Source organism: Hydra vulgaris, chromosome 15, assembly GCF_038396675.1.
Source record: "Hydra vulgaris chromosome 15, alternate assembly HydraT2T_AEP".
Classification (NCBI taxonomy): domain Eukaryota; kingdom Metazoa; phylum Cnidaria; class Hydrozoa; order Anthoathecata; family Hydridae; genus Hydra; species Hydra vulgaris.
The window spans coordinates 39,942,501-39,960,000 of record NC_088934.1 but is presented as its reverse complement, the minus strand read 5'-3'; the positions used below and the strand labels follow the sequence as shown (position 1 = coordinate 39,960,000).

The 17,500-nt window shown below is 24.7% G+C and overlaps 1 protein-coding gene across 7 annotated transcripts in view; it reads right to left on the bottom strand.

Annotated features, from left to right (window-relative positions):
* Nucleotides 1–17,500, bottom strand: part of LOC105844548 (golgin subfamily B member 1) — a 104,418-nt gene that overhangs the window by 84,516 nt on the left and 2,402 nt on the right. For all 7 annotated transcript variants that reach the window (XM_065818934.1, XM_065818937.1, XM_065818936.1 and 4 more), the window contains exons 2-4: nt 2,007–2,120; nt 1,752–1,901; nt 529–627 (exon numbers count right to left, since the gene is read on the bottom strand). In XM_065818934.1, coding sequence (XP_065675006.1) covers nt 529–627; nt 1,752–1,901; nt 2,007–2,102 — 345 coding nt within the window. In that variant the 5' untranslated portion in view covers nt 2,103–2,120. The remainder of the gene's footprint in view (nt 1–528; nt 628–1,751; nt 1,902–2,006; nt 2,121–17,500) is intronic.

The following is a 17,500-nucleotide window of genomic DNA, read 5'->3' as shown; positions in this document are numbered from 1 at the left end:
CATGACTTTTCTTGGTTGTCTGCTGATAAACTTTTGTTGCTTTGTTACATTCTTTTATATAATAATATTGATTCATACTAAAATCCTTTTGAAAGAAAAATAAAGCAAAATATTATATAAATATAAAATGTCTAAAAAAAAATTTTTTAATTAAAAAAAAAGCTATATGTATATCTAAAACTATTTTAAAAGATTTTTTAAGTTGCAAAAGCTTAAAATTCAAAAGTGAATAATAAAAATTAGGAGAATAAAAATTGTTTTTCAATTTAAGACTACTTTGTTGACATAATTATAAATTCTAGTGCATATTTAGCGCTGTCATTCTACTGCAAATTAGTGTTGTCAATACTATTATCCTTTAAATTTCAAATAAAATTCTTTAAGTTAAATGTATGAAGTCATACCAATCTAAAAGTTAAACTGAGTTTAATTATAAAAAATGTTAGGTAAATATTTTTGTTTTTGATAGGACCAAAATTACTAAATAAGTACATTTTTTATAATTCACAATCATTGACAAGTTCATACCTGAATAGATTTATCTTTAAATAAACTAATAAATATGTTAACATCTGATTGCAGCTTGTCCTTGTGTAAATTTAGTTCCACATTTTCTTTTTCAAGTTTCTATAGAAAATTTAAACCAAAAGAATATCATTGAAATATTAACTATTTTGCACAATAAAAATTGCCATAAAAAAGTTTTAAATTAATATATATATATGTATATATATTATTATTTTATAAACATCAATTAATACGAGTTTCTCTCGATACTAAATTTATTTTTATTAAAGAAATTTTTGCTGGTTTGTTGTGACCAGCGTCTTCAGCTTTAAAGATTTTTTTTGTTTTTTTGTATCTTATTTTTAAAATGGAAGTTTTATTTTTTGTCAATGGGATGGTTTCATCTTTTTCTGACGTAAGTGAGCCATAAATGGTGTCCAAAATTTTGTTGACTCATATTGACCCTGTATATTATAAAAAATATTGACAAAATTTTGCTGACACATATTGACCCTGAAAATCTTTAAAGCTGAAGACGCTGGTCACAACAATCCAGCGAAAATTTCTTTAATAAAAATAAATAAAAAATAAAAATAAATTTAGTATCGAGAGAAACTCGTATTAATTGATGTTAAAAAATAATAATTTACATACTCTCATACATGATGTCTACATTCAAGAATGTGTGTATATATATATATATATATATATATATATATATATATATATATATATATATATATATATATATATAATATATATATATATATATATATATATATATATATATATATATATATATATATATATATATATATATATATATATAGTTTTTATTATAAAAAAACTTAATATTATAAAAATATATAAATTTTTATATATTTTTATGTATTTCAGTTTTTTTATTAATAAATATATAAATTCAACTTTTTTTATTAATAAAATATATAAATTTTTATATATAATTTATATTTTATGAATAAAGTAATTTTAGTTAATATAACTAATAATGATAATGATGATGATGATAATGATGATGATGATGATGATGATGATGATGATGATGATGATGATGATGATGATGATGATGATGATGATGATGATGATGATGATGATGATGACGAAGACGACGACGACGATGATATTGAAGATGATAATGATGATGAAAAATAAATTATATAAAAACATTTATGAATAAGTTTTATATTTTATATAATATGCAAATAAGTTCAAACTTTAATTACTTCAATAATTGCACTTAGTTCACAAAATTTACTATTGAAATCAAATATCTGTAAGTTTGACTCATTTTCAAGTTCTTCAATAGTTTCAACCAAAAGATCATTCTCTTCACTTAGATCGGTTATATAACCTTGCAAAGCTTGTAGCTGTTCCTAAAATAAATATATATATAAACTCTCAATTTATATATATTATTTTTTAAAGAATTATCAAAACCAAAAAATAACAAAATACTTTTTTTTAAAAAAACAACTAACCTTTAGCTTATTTTCATTAAAAAAACATTTCGTAATGTCTGGTTTACTCAACTTGTTGATATCCTCTTCAATTCCATTTCCAATAAGTTTATTCATTATTTATGACATTTAATACTAAATAATTTGCATATAAAAATAATTATATAAATTGCATCAACATAACAACTAAATACATTTAATACTGCATTTAAAGTGTTAATTTTATTATTTTCATTATATCAATAATATTTGCATTAAAGAATAGATTCTTATTACTTACTAAATTAGTTTTTATATTACAAAATGCAACCTTTGTTTTAAATGGTAAAAATTAATATTAAAAAAATTAAAAGTTAGACAAAATATTGAAAAGAAACTTATAACTTTTTTTAAAACAAAATCTATCGTAAAAAAAAAAAAAAAAAAAAAACATACATAAATGCACATGTAAAACTGTGAGAATAATGCACCTCAAAAAGCTGCACCATTTTCCAACAGGATTTTGTTCAAAGCTATTTATTTAAGTAATATTGTATTAAATTCTTGAATCACAGATGTATTGGTTTGATCATATAGATGGTACAATATTGAATATTATGTAGGTCAAAAAAGGTCAAAAGATGTTTTTTCACCATAGTGGGTTGTTATTTTTTCACCATAGTGGGTTGTTATTTTTTCACCATAGTGGGTTGTTATTTTTTCACCATAGTGGGTTGTTATTTTTTCACCATAGTGGGTTGTTATTTTTTCACCATAGTGGGTTGTTATTTTTTCACCATAGTGGGTTGTTATTTTTTCACCATAGTGGGTTGTTATTTTTTCACCATAGTGGGCGCCATATTTTTATATGATAAAAAACTAATAGTTAAAAAAAAAAGAGCAAGATTTCATACAAAAAAAAAAAAAGGAATGGAAGTTTCTTTTGTGTTAATAAAGACAAAAAATGTCAAAATTAAAATATTTGGAGAAAAAAAAATTTACTGATTTAACTGATAAAATTTGTAGACCCTGGAGTTTAGTACACAATTTCTCATCCATTTCAAACTTATGGAAGCTGCAAGTCTATTTTTTAAATAGAAAAGATCAATAAGATTGTAAAGATTTTTAAAGTTGAGTTAAAAAGTCAAGAAAAATGAAACAAGAAGATAACAACTTTCACTTTTTGTTGTCTAAATAGTCCAGTCATTTTAGCAAAAATAACCCCATTAACCCCTGTGTTTGAAGTGTTAGTTTATCTTTTATTGATAACATTGAATTGAATGATTCATTACTTAAGAGAACTAAGGGTATCATTTTAATTTCTGCCATACATTATTACAAATGCCTCTATTAATGCCAATTCTTTTTCTTCTGCCCAAACATCCATAAATTTTGTCGATATTTGCAGCAAAGATTTTGATTTTAACAATAGGTTCAAAAAGTATTTTTTTCCTTCGCCAAAAGGGGTGGATGTTGTATCACATCCACGCATAGCATGGACAAACAGAATGTCGTTCTTTATTTTGTTCACAGTTAGACTTAATGCCTTCGTGCTCCATCCTTTATGCAAGAGATGTTTGTAGAAAATAATATCACCCATTTTTTTTTGTATATAATATATTTGTATAAAATAATATTTTTTTTTTACCAATGGGGAATAAGTATAACAAAAATATCTGTGTCATTAGCAACCACAATAACTTGTTTTCCAGAGTATAATGAAACAAATTCTAAAGGGTTGAACAAATGATTGTATCAGCATCCCCTGGGCAATTGATAACAGTGTTCCCATCATTTTTTAAACAGTGCAATAGTAGCTTAATAAATTGGCTTTTGTTTGTTTTGTTTGCCATAAATATTTCTTTAGAAACCTAAACAATGTTTTCTTTAATTTCAATATCAGGACATTGTTTATTGATATATCTTCTTGCATGTTCAGCATTTTTAGTTGATTAAATTTTATATCCATCAAACACTATATGTACTGATCCGAATTGTTTGTGAGTGTATTTAAATAATTGTTGACAATCTTTTTAAAGGTGGAGTCTTTGAGCCAACCAACACAGTGTAGAAATGCACCACCATCAATAAAGTATATGCTGTTCTCATCTATCATATTGATTTCAATGGCTAATGCATCTTTCTGCAGAAATTTTTCAAGGAAGGTTGGCTTTCTTATCATCATTTTTTTAAACCGAGACATTGGCTCTGTTGTTAACTCAAATCTGAAATGTTTCTCTTCGTCATTGTCCCTTTTAGCAACTGCTGCGAGTCTTGTGAACAAAGATAGCAAATTTACAAAAACCTTCTTTTGGCTAATTTTGATTGTATTTGTTAAAGATGTTTTTTTAAAGATAATTTGTTAAAAATGGTTTAATTTGATATTTACTCTTGATTTTGACTGCGGTGAACTTAAGGTTATTCATTACTTCTTGTGCTTTCGACCCAGCTTCTTGTGCTTTCGACCCAACTTCTTCTGCTTTCAACCCAGCTTCTTGTGCTTTCAACCCAACTTCTTCTGCTTTCGACCCAACTTCTTCTGCTTTCAAACCAGCTTCTTCTGCTTGCTTGCAATTTACCACATCTTTACTTAGTGTTGAAATAAAACCAGATGACATTGTGTGTTAAGTTATATCATTAAAAGAAAACAGATTTCTTTTTGAAAGCCAGTCATAAAACTTTTTCCAATCACTGGCATCTTGTTTCATTTATGATTGACTGAGATCTACATGTTGCTCACTAGTTATTATTGTGGAGTTATAAAAGAAATTTATTGCGCCGCTGATAGCTGCAGTATGATGTACACTTAATACCCATAAGTACCTTGTGCTCTCTTTCATACCATTTAGCCACAAGGGTTGGTCAAATGTGACACAGAGCACTTTAATATTCATGGTTTGGCTTGGTTGATAACAAATGTCAATGTAGAGAAGATGCAATATTCAACATTAGGATTCAAATTTACTATTGGAAGGAATGATATTGTTGAATTTGAAAAAGCTGCATTTCTTTGGGTTAGATCTTGTATAAATCCGGACCATTTTTCTGTTGGTTTAGAAATACCTTGAAAAATCCACAAAAGGTTGCACAATAGTTCTGTAGGACAAACCAAAGGTTTTTTCAAAAAATTCCAAAACTGACTTCAAATTAATCTTTTATACAAACCTGTTATATTGGTGGATCGGGATATTGTGGTCATATGTGAAAAAGGTTCTTTTCAGGTAACTTTTAATTCAATTAACTTTTTGTCTTGCATGGCATAGCAGTTTGTTTGACATGGATACTATGCCCATCCCATGGAAAGTTCCTTTCCTAGTCTAAGTTATAAGATTATGATCTACGTTGTCTGCTACCCACTGACGAAATGTTGGGGTTGATCGACTTCTTCATTGCAGTGGTTTAATGCTGATTGCTTTTAGCGCAAAACCTCACCTGGTAAGTAGAAAACCCAAGTTTTGCAAGATGATTCACTAACCATTTGAATCCGAATTAAGCTGTACTCCAATGTCAAAGGGTATAGAACAGATCAGATACCTGCTACTTATTGCATACGTTACACATTGACCAATCAAAACTTGCTTTTGTATATATATATAGAGAGAGACATATATATATATATATATAGACATATCTAACGGATTTGACAAAGTTTGGCATGCTGGTCTTCTCTATAAGCTTGCTTCATCAATTCACTGTCACCATCTTCTTCTAACCATTGACATATTTTTTTAAACATAAACTTTTTGCTATTATTGACTAGTTTTCCAATAGATTTATTACATCTTTTCTTATAAATGAGAACGCCAGAAAGAGACGAAGGATGGTATATTCCTTTTTCTTCAAAAGTTTATTGCATGAATGAAGGTATCTCTTTAAGTTGTCTCCAATTTCATCAGTTCTTCGAAGCACACATTCAATTTAATTTTCTTTTAGATCAACACTGGATTTCGTTCAGGATGGCATAAATCCTTTGAAAGGTCAAAGATAAAACATTGGTTTTTCCAGTCAAAAGTGTCCACTGATGATCTCAATTTTCTTCTTTTTGATCTTTGAATTAATTTCTTAATTTATTTCTGCGAAATCCCTATCAATACAAAGACATTTAAGTTTTCTCAATTCATTTGTATCAAGAATCATTAGATTTAATACTTTTTCTTTTTAGACATGATGCATTCTTTTATTTTTATAAAGTTATTATTTAACTTCTAAAGAACAGAATGAAAATCAAAATAAGTGTCAATATAAGAATTTTTAAATTGAAATATTATCTTAATTACCTTACATGTTTCTTGGTTTTAACTTGCTTTTATATGAGTTGATATAGAGTTGATATAGAATTGTTTTTATTACTATATTTTTTTTTGTTTTAAAAATAAATAAATGAACACAAGCTTTTGAAATTATTCAAATTACTTTTAGATTCGAACATTTTTACTCCAATTGTTGATTTTCTGAACATTTGATTCACAAATCCTCTTTTCTATGAGTTAGCAATGGTATTCTAGTATTAATTTTTATTTTATTATTTTGAAATTTTGAAATTTTGTAATTGTAATTTTAATTTTAAATTGTTATTTCACTATTTTAAATTTGTCAAAATTTAAAATTAAAATCGTCTTTAACTAATCTCAAGCCTTCTTAGGAAACTTAATATAAAAAAACTTGCAAACGGCCATGACCAATTTGTCTAAAATAAAATACTTATGTGTGGACGTACAAGACAAAACAGCATGCATTTCTTGAATGTGATTTTGTATAAACCTATTTTATGACATTAAAACATTAAGTGGAATTGAGCATTATGGAAAAATGTCATTAACTTAATTTACCCAAAGGCTAACAATGGAGAGGGTGGTGGGGGTGGTGTTACTATATGATATTAAGTGAGTATGTGCTGAATTTGAGCTTATTTAGAATTTTTCCCATGAAATAACCTAAAAGCACTAAATAGACTAAAAGCAGGATACTTAAAGTATTTATAAATTCAATCTTTCTAAATTTACTTCTAAATTTGAAAAACTTTCTCAAAAATAAAACTGTAATCAGACATGACTATAATGGTGGTAGCTTTGATGGACCCAACATAATTGGTTTTAAAAAAAAAGTATAAAAAAGTAGTTCATTTTTATTTTGATAATTTTAAACACATTTTAAACCTTGCTTTTTAATTTAATTTGTACAGATAAGAAACAACTGATAAAATTCTTAGTCTTTATAATATTAAGAGATACTTCACTACAATTTCTAGAAAGCTAATATTAGACTAACCTCTCTTTGATTTAATTGCTGAATACTGTTTTGGAATGAAACTTGATATATTCTACAAAGAAAAAATAGATAACTTTGTGGAGCCATGTAGATAACTTAGTAGAGCCCATGCTTCATAGAGCCCATATAGATAACTTTGTGAAGCCCATGCTTCACTTGAAACTATATGCTCATGATGTATTTGCAAAGTAGATTTCAATTATCTCAATAAGTAGAAAACCTTCCTTAGTGTTACATCAGAAAAAACATTCAAAACACAAAAACCTCCCATAGTGTTACATTAGAAGAAACATTCAAAGCACAAAAAGCCCAACAAGGCATTGAAAAAGTTTGTTTTGTTTGAGAAAACAAAGCAAACAAACAATTATCGTGATGAGATATTAGGAGCAATAGTTGTTGAATATAGTTCAATGACAATTTTTAAAGATATATTTGTATTGAAAGAATACAATATCTTTTTTGTAACATAGTATTTAAAATTTCATTGGTGGCATTATATTTGTCAAATTATTAATTTGAGATTTATACAGGTTTTGTATGGAGATGGAACATTTTTTTGCATTTCAGATAGGTTTATTTGCATTTCAGATTGCACTCTGATTTGACACTTGTTGGAGAAATTGTTTCAAGAACATTGAATAACAGCTCAAGATGCATCAAATATCAACACATCTTTTGAAATAGATTTAAACTAATCATAATAGTTATGTCTATGTATTGTTGCTAAATGTTGAATGGCCTCTTTTAAATGTTAAATGGCCTCTTCTAAATGTTGAATGATCTCTTCTAAATGTTAAATGGCCTCTTCTAAATGTTAAATGGCCTATTATAAATGTTGAATGGTCTCTTCTAAATCTTCTCGGAGTTGCTCTTTGTTGTCTTTGAGTCCTCCATTTGAGCCAAGATTTCAATTTTTTGTATGGAAAAAAAACTTGGAAACTTAGGATATGGCAAATTTCTAAAAAAAAGTTTTTGACAGCATGTTTAAAATTTCATGTTCTTTCCCAGTAGACACAAAATGTATTTAAAGTGTTTAAAATAGATCTTAAAACATACTAATACGTATTTTAGACACCTAAAACATGTCTTGCGCCAAATGGGTTTAGTCTCATGAAGGTAGTCTGGATTGGCAGATCTGGATTGGACAGATATTTGTACAGAAGGTAGTCTGGATTAAACAGATATTTGTACAGACTCACCTAATTACTTTGGTCATCTCTCATCAAACTGCTTTATAATTGCATTTTTTATTTTAATGCAACAACTCAATTTTCTTTCTGGTTCATTATGTTAATTAGAAACCTGAAGATTCCCTCTGCAGTTAAAAGCAATTATTCCTGCAAAGTGCTTCTGCTGTCAGTTTTATTGGTTCAGCAATGTTAGTCGAAATGTCAAACTCTTCTTCAGTGCAAATAAGGTTTGGAGAAATGTCAGCCAGAATTTTTTTGATTAAAACAAAATAATAAACATATACCAAAAAAAACTAACTTTGTAGTTTTAGTCAAAGCTTGCTGTCTCCATGTTAGTGTGATTTTTGTCTTTTAAATATACTCCACAATCTATAGACCTAATAATTTATTCAAATGTGTTTAATTTCAAAGAAATTTTTGAGCTTAAAGACACACAACTTAAAGGGATCCCAAAGGCACTTTGGAATCCTTTTAAGCATCTCCATCTTTTTGAGAGTCTAAAATAAGAGCATTATTTTCTGCATTTTTTTTTAAACGTCTTCTTAGAGAACATCATTTTTGACTGGAGATTTCCAGAACAACTTTACAATTTTTGAAATTTTGTTGATGACAGATTGAAAATGAATGTTCTTGATTTCATCATCAATGAGCCTAGAATTTACTTTATTGTCAGATTTATTGCTTTTTACACTTTTATTGTCATTTGACACTTCAGGGGCAAACGAAATAAACATTTCCTCGTCAGAATTGTAAGTTTTGTTCTTAAACTTTGAGAACCTTTTGTACAAAACTTCCTGCCAGGTGAACTCTATGACAAGATTGATGTTTGGTAAGAACAATTTTTCCAAACTTAATCGTCATTAAAGCTCCATAAGTGACAGATCAAACAACACAATCAGCCATATTCTGCCACTCATTCTGAGATCAATAAATTGATTTTACTGCAGGAAGAGATCCAGATATACAGGTTTGGTGTTAGCGATGCCACGCAGTTGATTTTTTTTTTACCACTTGACCATGACAGTTTAGATGTTTTGATGATTTAAACATTTCAGAAATGCACACATTTTAAAAGAAATGCTAAGCTAAACTTAAACGAGGAAAAAAGTTAAAAAAACTAAAGGAAAAAGAAATGAAAAAAATATATATATAAGCTTAATATTAAAAAATTAAAATACTTAAATTAAAAAAACTTAAACTCGAAGCAAAAGTTACTTCTTGTTATGCTTTCAATTGTTTTTGAAACAGATTATGCTAAAGTAACCAATTTGAAATAAGTTATGCTTAACGTTTTAACAAATTACAAATGATTGTTTAATAATAATAAATTGTTTAAAAATTGTTGATAGTTTAATAATAATAAATTACAAATGATTGTTTAATAAATGAACAAATTTTATTTCAATTATTGAAAAGTGAAATTAAATTATTAAAAAGAAAAAAATATAAAATTTTTTAACTGTATAAACATTTTTTAATGTTTATACAATTTTAAAATTTTTATATAAACAAATTTTAATCATTTCATGCTCTGATTAGTAAGTCTAAAAATTATTAGTAAGTTTAAAAAAAGCTTTTAAACAATTCTTTGTAGATACAAGATAGAAACAACAAAAATTAGGCAAATAAATCATTCCATTGCAATGCACTATGGTTTTTGAGACCCGAATTTTTGGCATAAATTATTAACTTTAATTTAATCACAAAATTACTGATGATTTTTATTTCTTAAGATAGGTAAATTGTTCTAAATATATTATAACTAAATTTTATATGATTAATATTTATATATATATATATATATATATATATATTATATATATATATATATATATATATATATATATATATATATATATATATATATATATATATATATATATATATATATATATATATAGAACTCTTAACTGGTTGTCAGAAAGTTTTTCTGTATTTTGTTGACAAAAAGTAAAAATTAAAATGCAAGACCAGAATTTTTTTTTTTATTAATTGATAGACTGCCTGCCCCAACCAAGCCCTCAGTCGATATAGCAGCACTCCCTTGCAAGTCAGGCTAAAAGATAGTCGATGTAGCAACACTCTGCGCATGATTGACAGTAAAAAAAATAATAATAAAAATATTTTATTAAAAAAAATAAAAATAAAAACATTTTATTAAAAAAATAAAAATAAAAACATTTTTTATATTATTAAAAATTTCAGAATGTTTTTAAAAACATTCTGGTCAATTAAATTTGTGTTTTTGCGGTTTTTTTAAAAAACGATTAAATTGTAATTAAATTAACACGCAAATGTTGGACGAAAGTCAAAAGTAATTAAAAGTGACGTATTTGTTGGCGAAAGAATCATTTTTTTCCTTCCGTACTCCCAAATGCAACAATCTATAGAACTATATATACATATATATATATATATATATATATATATATATATATATATATATATTATATATATATATATATATATACAGCGAGGAAAATAATGACCGGTCAACAGTCAATGACCGCCTGAAATGACTAAAAATACTATTTTGACCTCCCAAAATGAACATTTCTTTTTAGCACCTTAGCAGATGCTAAAAGAAATGCAACCTTAGCAGATGCTAATTTTGCAACAGATTTGATACACAGTTTCCAAAGATCGGAAGCAAGAGGTAATCCTAGAAGATGAAGGGTAGATCATTCATCAAGTACATTACCGTTCACAAATATAAGAAAACCTAAATTATTGCGATAACAATTGGCTGAAAAAAATTGTGTTTTATCTAAATAAAAATTCACCAGCCACTGTGAGCCCCATGCTGTAGCAAAAGTAAGATCCTTTTTAAGCTCAAATGCCACCTCCAAGCAATCAGAGAAAAAAAATCAGATATTTAAAAGCAAGGTTTGACAAATAATCAGGATGTTATTTGGAAAATGCATGTACTATAATTTTATAAAATTATTTAAATTTTGGAAAAGCATTTAAAATAGTTTTCTTGTTTATGATACGTTACTTTAATTGCTAGCGGGTCGTTAAAGCGAAAAGTTTGAAAGGGAAAAGGAGTTAAAGCGAATTTTTTTCTTTGATCCTTTTATTTTTCCATCTACCTGGTTTTTATTTTTGTTTTAAAAACCTTCCATTAAATTTATTTTTTATCAATATAATTCAACAATTAAAAATTAAAAACTTATTAATAATTTATATCAATATAATTTAATAATTAGAAATTAATAATCTAATAATAATTTTATATTATTAATTCTGCTACTTATAATATATTCGAGTATATATTAAATTTATCGCTGCTGAAAATATCTAATAGTTATTGCATATTAATAGAAACCAGTAATTTTTCTGCTTTAACAACCCTGATGAGTTCAGGGTTGTGAAATTGTGGGTTTAAGGGTTTTGAAATAGTGAAATTGTGGGTTGTGAAAAAAAAGCATTATCATTTATTATAACTCATTAATTTGCTTTATTGACATTCGTCAACAAACCAAATTATTGATTTCTGGGTTGTTAATGAACGTAAGTAACATATACATAACGATGTAAACTATAATCATTAAGTTTTTTGCTTCACTAATTTAAATTAATTTTATTTTAGCGATGGTAAAAATTTATTCTTAAATGATTGAAGTTCTTACTTAGTATTTTAATATAAAAAATTTGTATTTTATTTTATTAATAATATATAATAAATTATGTATTAACTATGAACATTTTTTCTTTCATCTGCACTTTGTCAATTCTTTTATTTTTCTATAAACCATTTAATTTATTTCTCATAAGTTTTGCAAATAAATTGCCAATAAATGAATGAATGGTTTATAGATAAATTAAAAATTTCTAATTGAGCGCTTGCTCTTTTTTTTTATAACAGGATTATTAAAAAAATATATTTATTAAAGATCTCGTTTTACGTAAATTTAACAATTTTTATAAAGTTTCATTAAACAAATTGTTTATTGTTTTAAAATTTAACTTTTAAAATTTGTTTCATTAAATAGATTGTTTAATATTAAGAAGAGGAATGTTTAAAACAATTTAAAGTATTATATTTAAGTATTATATTTAAATATTCGGTTTAAATAGATCTGCAAACAAGAGTTAGTAACATTATTATTAAATAATTAACATTAGCGAAATAATTTTAATGAGCAAGAGATATATAAAGTGCAAAAGTTTTCCTTCTTTAACTTTAGAGATTTATTTCATTATTATTCAAAATTATTAAAGGTAATTAATCTCAACTGTACTTTTTTTTTCATTTAATCTTTTCTATTATTTTTGGTTCAGCTTTTCCCACCATCTGCGAAGCCATTGCAATGAATGAATTATTTTTAAATAAATCAAAAATTATCAACTGCCTGTTTGCACTTTTAAATACATTGATTTTATTCAAAACTGTTGTTATTAAAATAATTTTATTCTTTACCCTTCAAGCATTAACTTATTTTTGTATTTATAAAGTTTAGTCAAGAAGATTTAAATATATAATATATATATATATATATATATATATATATATATATATATATATATATATATATATATATATATATATATATATATATATATATATATATATATATACAGTGTGGAAAATAAAGAATTGAAGGCGAGCAGTCAATTCGACCGGCCAACTCAAGGAATTGGCGGTCAATTTTTTTTTTTTAAAGGCCAAAATTTTCCTTTTTTCTTTGTTTAAATCCTATTGTTTGTAAATCTCAATCATCGTTTAAATCTTAAATCTTCTTGATCATAAGGTGCTCATTTATCCGTGTTTTCAAATGTCTGGAGGTTTCTCCAATATAACTGGCGTGTGACAAGCAATCGCATATTTTTAAACATTTAAACTCATCCATTAATTGTAAAACACTAACTAATTATGATTGCTTTCAGATTTTAGATACTGCCTCTACCATTAACAAATTAAAAATAAAAGAAGCACTTCATATTAAATGGGAAAATCCTTCTTTAAATAAACAAACATCTCATTATATTATAAATTTATCTATCTAACTTACTATATATATATATATATATATATATATATATATATATATATTATATATATATATACATATATCAGGCCTTCCCAGGAGAGGCGTGCGGTCGCACGCCTTGAGTGAACACGGATATATTTTTTTTTTTGGATAACTCGGCCACGCTTTTTTAGCATATATTAAAAATAACGCATTTTTAAAAAGACGCTGAAAAAATCAAATTAAATTCGTTGTATTATTTTGTAATTTTTTTAATAATTTATTCTTTTCATTAATAAGGAAATAATAACATAAAAATAATATATATATATATATTTTTTTTTTTTGAATTTTTTTTTCTTATAACAAATTTTTATTTTTTTATTTTACATTTTTTTTTTTTGAATTTTAAATTTTTTCGCATAAGTATGTCTTTTTACAAAAAATAACTTCTAAGTTCTAGAAGAATTATTATCTACAAGGTTCTTGATAAGTATATGAATGTTTAGCTCATTCGGTTAAGACATTACAAAGCGCCGCGGAGACCCGGGTTCGCATCCCGCGTCGGCAGAGCATATTTTTCGAAATTGATTAAAAAAGTTTTCGGTCACATTTTCTGTTTATTTTTTCGACTTGTCTCAAATATCGTTGCTGAAAAAATCAACACCTAAAAATATATTATAAATAATTATAATATAAATAAATATAAATAAATAAATTTTTTTTTTAATGTTTACTAGACATAAAAAAAAAAATTGTAATAAGAAAAAAAAAATTTTTATAAATAAGTATAAATATATATATTTCATTTTTATGTTCATATTTTTATATTAATAATAGGAATAAATTATGAATAAAAATAATAAAATAATACGACAATTTAGTTAGGTTTTTTCAGCGCCTTTTTAAAAATGCGTCATTAATATATGCTAAAAAACCGTGGCCAAACTCTCAAAAAATATATATATATGCGTGGTCACTCAAAGCGACCGACCGCACGCCTCTCCTGGGAAGGACTGTATATATATACATATATTTATATATATATATATATATATATATATATATATATATATATATATATATATATATATATATATATATATATATATATATATATATATATATATATATATATATATATATATATATATATGTATATATATCTATATATATATATATATATATATATATATATATATATATATATATATATATATAATATATATATATACATATATATATATATATAAATATATATAATATATATATATATAAATATATATAATATATATATATAAATATATATATCTATTATATAAATTTATTGCTAATGCGATGTTCGAAATATATATATATATATATATATATATATATATATATATATATATATATATATATTATATATATATATGTACATATATATATACATATATTTAATATATATATATATATATATATATATATATATATATATATATATATATATATGTATATATATCTATATATATATATATATATATATATACTATATATATATATATATATATATATATATATATATATATGCATATATATATATATATATATATATAAATATATATAATATATATATAAATATATATATATATATATATTTAGTATATTTAATACATTTATATACATTCAATATATAGATATATTTAATATTCAGTTATATTTTATTTAAGTCTAATGCAAAGAAATATCATAAGATGAATTCATAATCAAAAAATCTATTAATTTCAACTATACTTTACTATCCAATTAAATAAAAGCTAAATAGTTACCAGAAATTAAGTCTTCATTAGAAGCTTCATCGTCGTAGTCATCATTTCTTTTACTAACTTCTTTGCTTAAGGCACTTCTGTTAGTAAACTGAATAGCTCAGAAAAAGGAGGGAATTTATGATAATTCGGAATTCTTCTGTGTAAATTAAAACTGGAAATAATAGGATTTGAGATATCTAAGACTCTATGAAAAATGTCTTCTAGATTTTTTTCTCTTCTGGTTTCGCATGCATGAAATTGTCTATCATGTTTATAAACTTGATTTCTTGCTTCAGACCTTTTTTTACCAAAATAACCAATTGGTAGTATTGTATTTTCTAAAATTTGTTGCCATATACTAAAACTTTGTCATAAATAAAGTAGAGCTGATTTAAATTTTTTTATTATTAGACAAAAAAATCATTATTGGCTCTAACTTATCTATTTGTCCGTCAATATCCTGTTTTTCTTTTAAAATGTGTACTGTGGATTCCTTTATTCAACTTAAAACTGTACAAATTGAGGAGTGCAATAGATCCATAAGATCTTATTATCTTCTGAGTTCAAACCATTTTAGATATATCATTTGTTCTACATGCGGATTTACATTTCCAAATTTCTTTGAAATCAGGATATAAATTACAATTTTAATAACAGCTCCTTGTCTAATGTTTTGATATTGTTGTTAAAGTGGAATCCAAAATTAATTCTAATGCTTCTTCTGATGTATAACATACCGTTTCTTTTTTTGGTGAAAATATAGTTTTTTTAATTTTAGTTATCCAAGATTCTTTTAGAACCAATACTAAATATTGTTTCTTTTGCTGACATGCTATACCTACTGCATGCAATATAAGAGATATTTCTACAAATTATTCCAACATAACTCTGATGCTTCTAATTTCCTGGCCTGATCTGATTTTTTGGTGTATGATAAACTTGGTCATTCATAAGATTTTGATGGAATTGAGTGACTAAAAGATAATGATGGAGTTTAGTCATCAGTCAATGTAAATTCTCTTTTCAATCAAAGTGAATTTTTACTTTTAAATTGGCCCATTGTTCTTTGACTATCTGATCATTTTTATTAAAAAGAATTGCACAAATGACAAATTTATTTTTGAATAACATTGCTAATAACTACTGTTATATCATTTCCAACTATTTAAATTACGTGCTTTTTTTTTTCTTTCTTATATTTATATTATATTTTCTTTCTTATATTTTTATCTTTCTTTTCCTGCCATACATTGAATAAATCCTCGTATTTGAAACTATGCATCATTGCAAACAAACAGATATATATTTAATTGAGGCAACTAGGGGCAAGTTTTGAAAATTGGAAGATATTTCTGAACACTAACAAAATTCAATTGTATAAAAATATTTTTGAAGAAATACAGAAATTTTATAAAAAGTGAAATTTGAAGTTTTGAAAAATGTAATGGAAGAAGAAATACTTCTACGGGCTTATTGCTTATATATAGTTAACATAATAAATCAATATTTTAATTAAATTAAATAATTTTAAAAAGTATATACCTGTATAAAATAATTCCCTTCATAGAAATCAAAAATATTATTGATTTAAAAAGTTATGTATTATTAAATTAACAGCTCACTTTACGCTAACTCACTGTAAAGTAGACTGAGTTAAAAATATTCTCAACTTGAGTGCAAACTAAGCTACTAGTTTAAAAAATAGACTACATTTATCACAACTTTGAAGGGTTTACTTTAAGATACTACATAATAAAAATGTTTTTTAACACTAAAAAAAATGGGTTTCTGCCAAAAAAAATTGGGTCTCAGAAACCATAGTGCAATGGGAAGATTTAATTTAACTTATTCATAATTTAAAGTAACTTAAAAAAACTTAGAAAGACATGGAAAAATAGTTCTATATGCTTGAATTTATCAAAAAAATAAATGCCTACATAAAAAAAATTCAAACATAATATTTTTTGCTAATTTACACAAAACACATTTATTTTAAACGATCATTATAATTAATTTTTTATCTTATTTTGAAGCCTTTGCGTAAAATAAAAACTTTAGAAAAAATCAACAATTAAAGGTTATTCATAACATAACAATTTTTGAGATTTATTTCCACATATCTTGCACACACTTTCAAATCAATATTTTTTCATGTTTCACGATTTTGACATTTTTAGCTATATTATCGCATTTCTATTTTTGGTTACAACTGTTTGAGATTGTGAATTTTATTTATTTATCACACAAAATATCATATGTATAGTTTGTAACTAACTTTTTCTTAATAACTACAATAATAATAAAAATATAAATTTAAA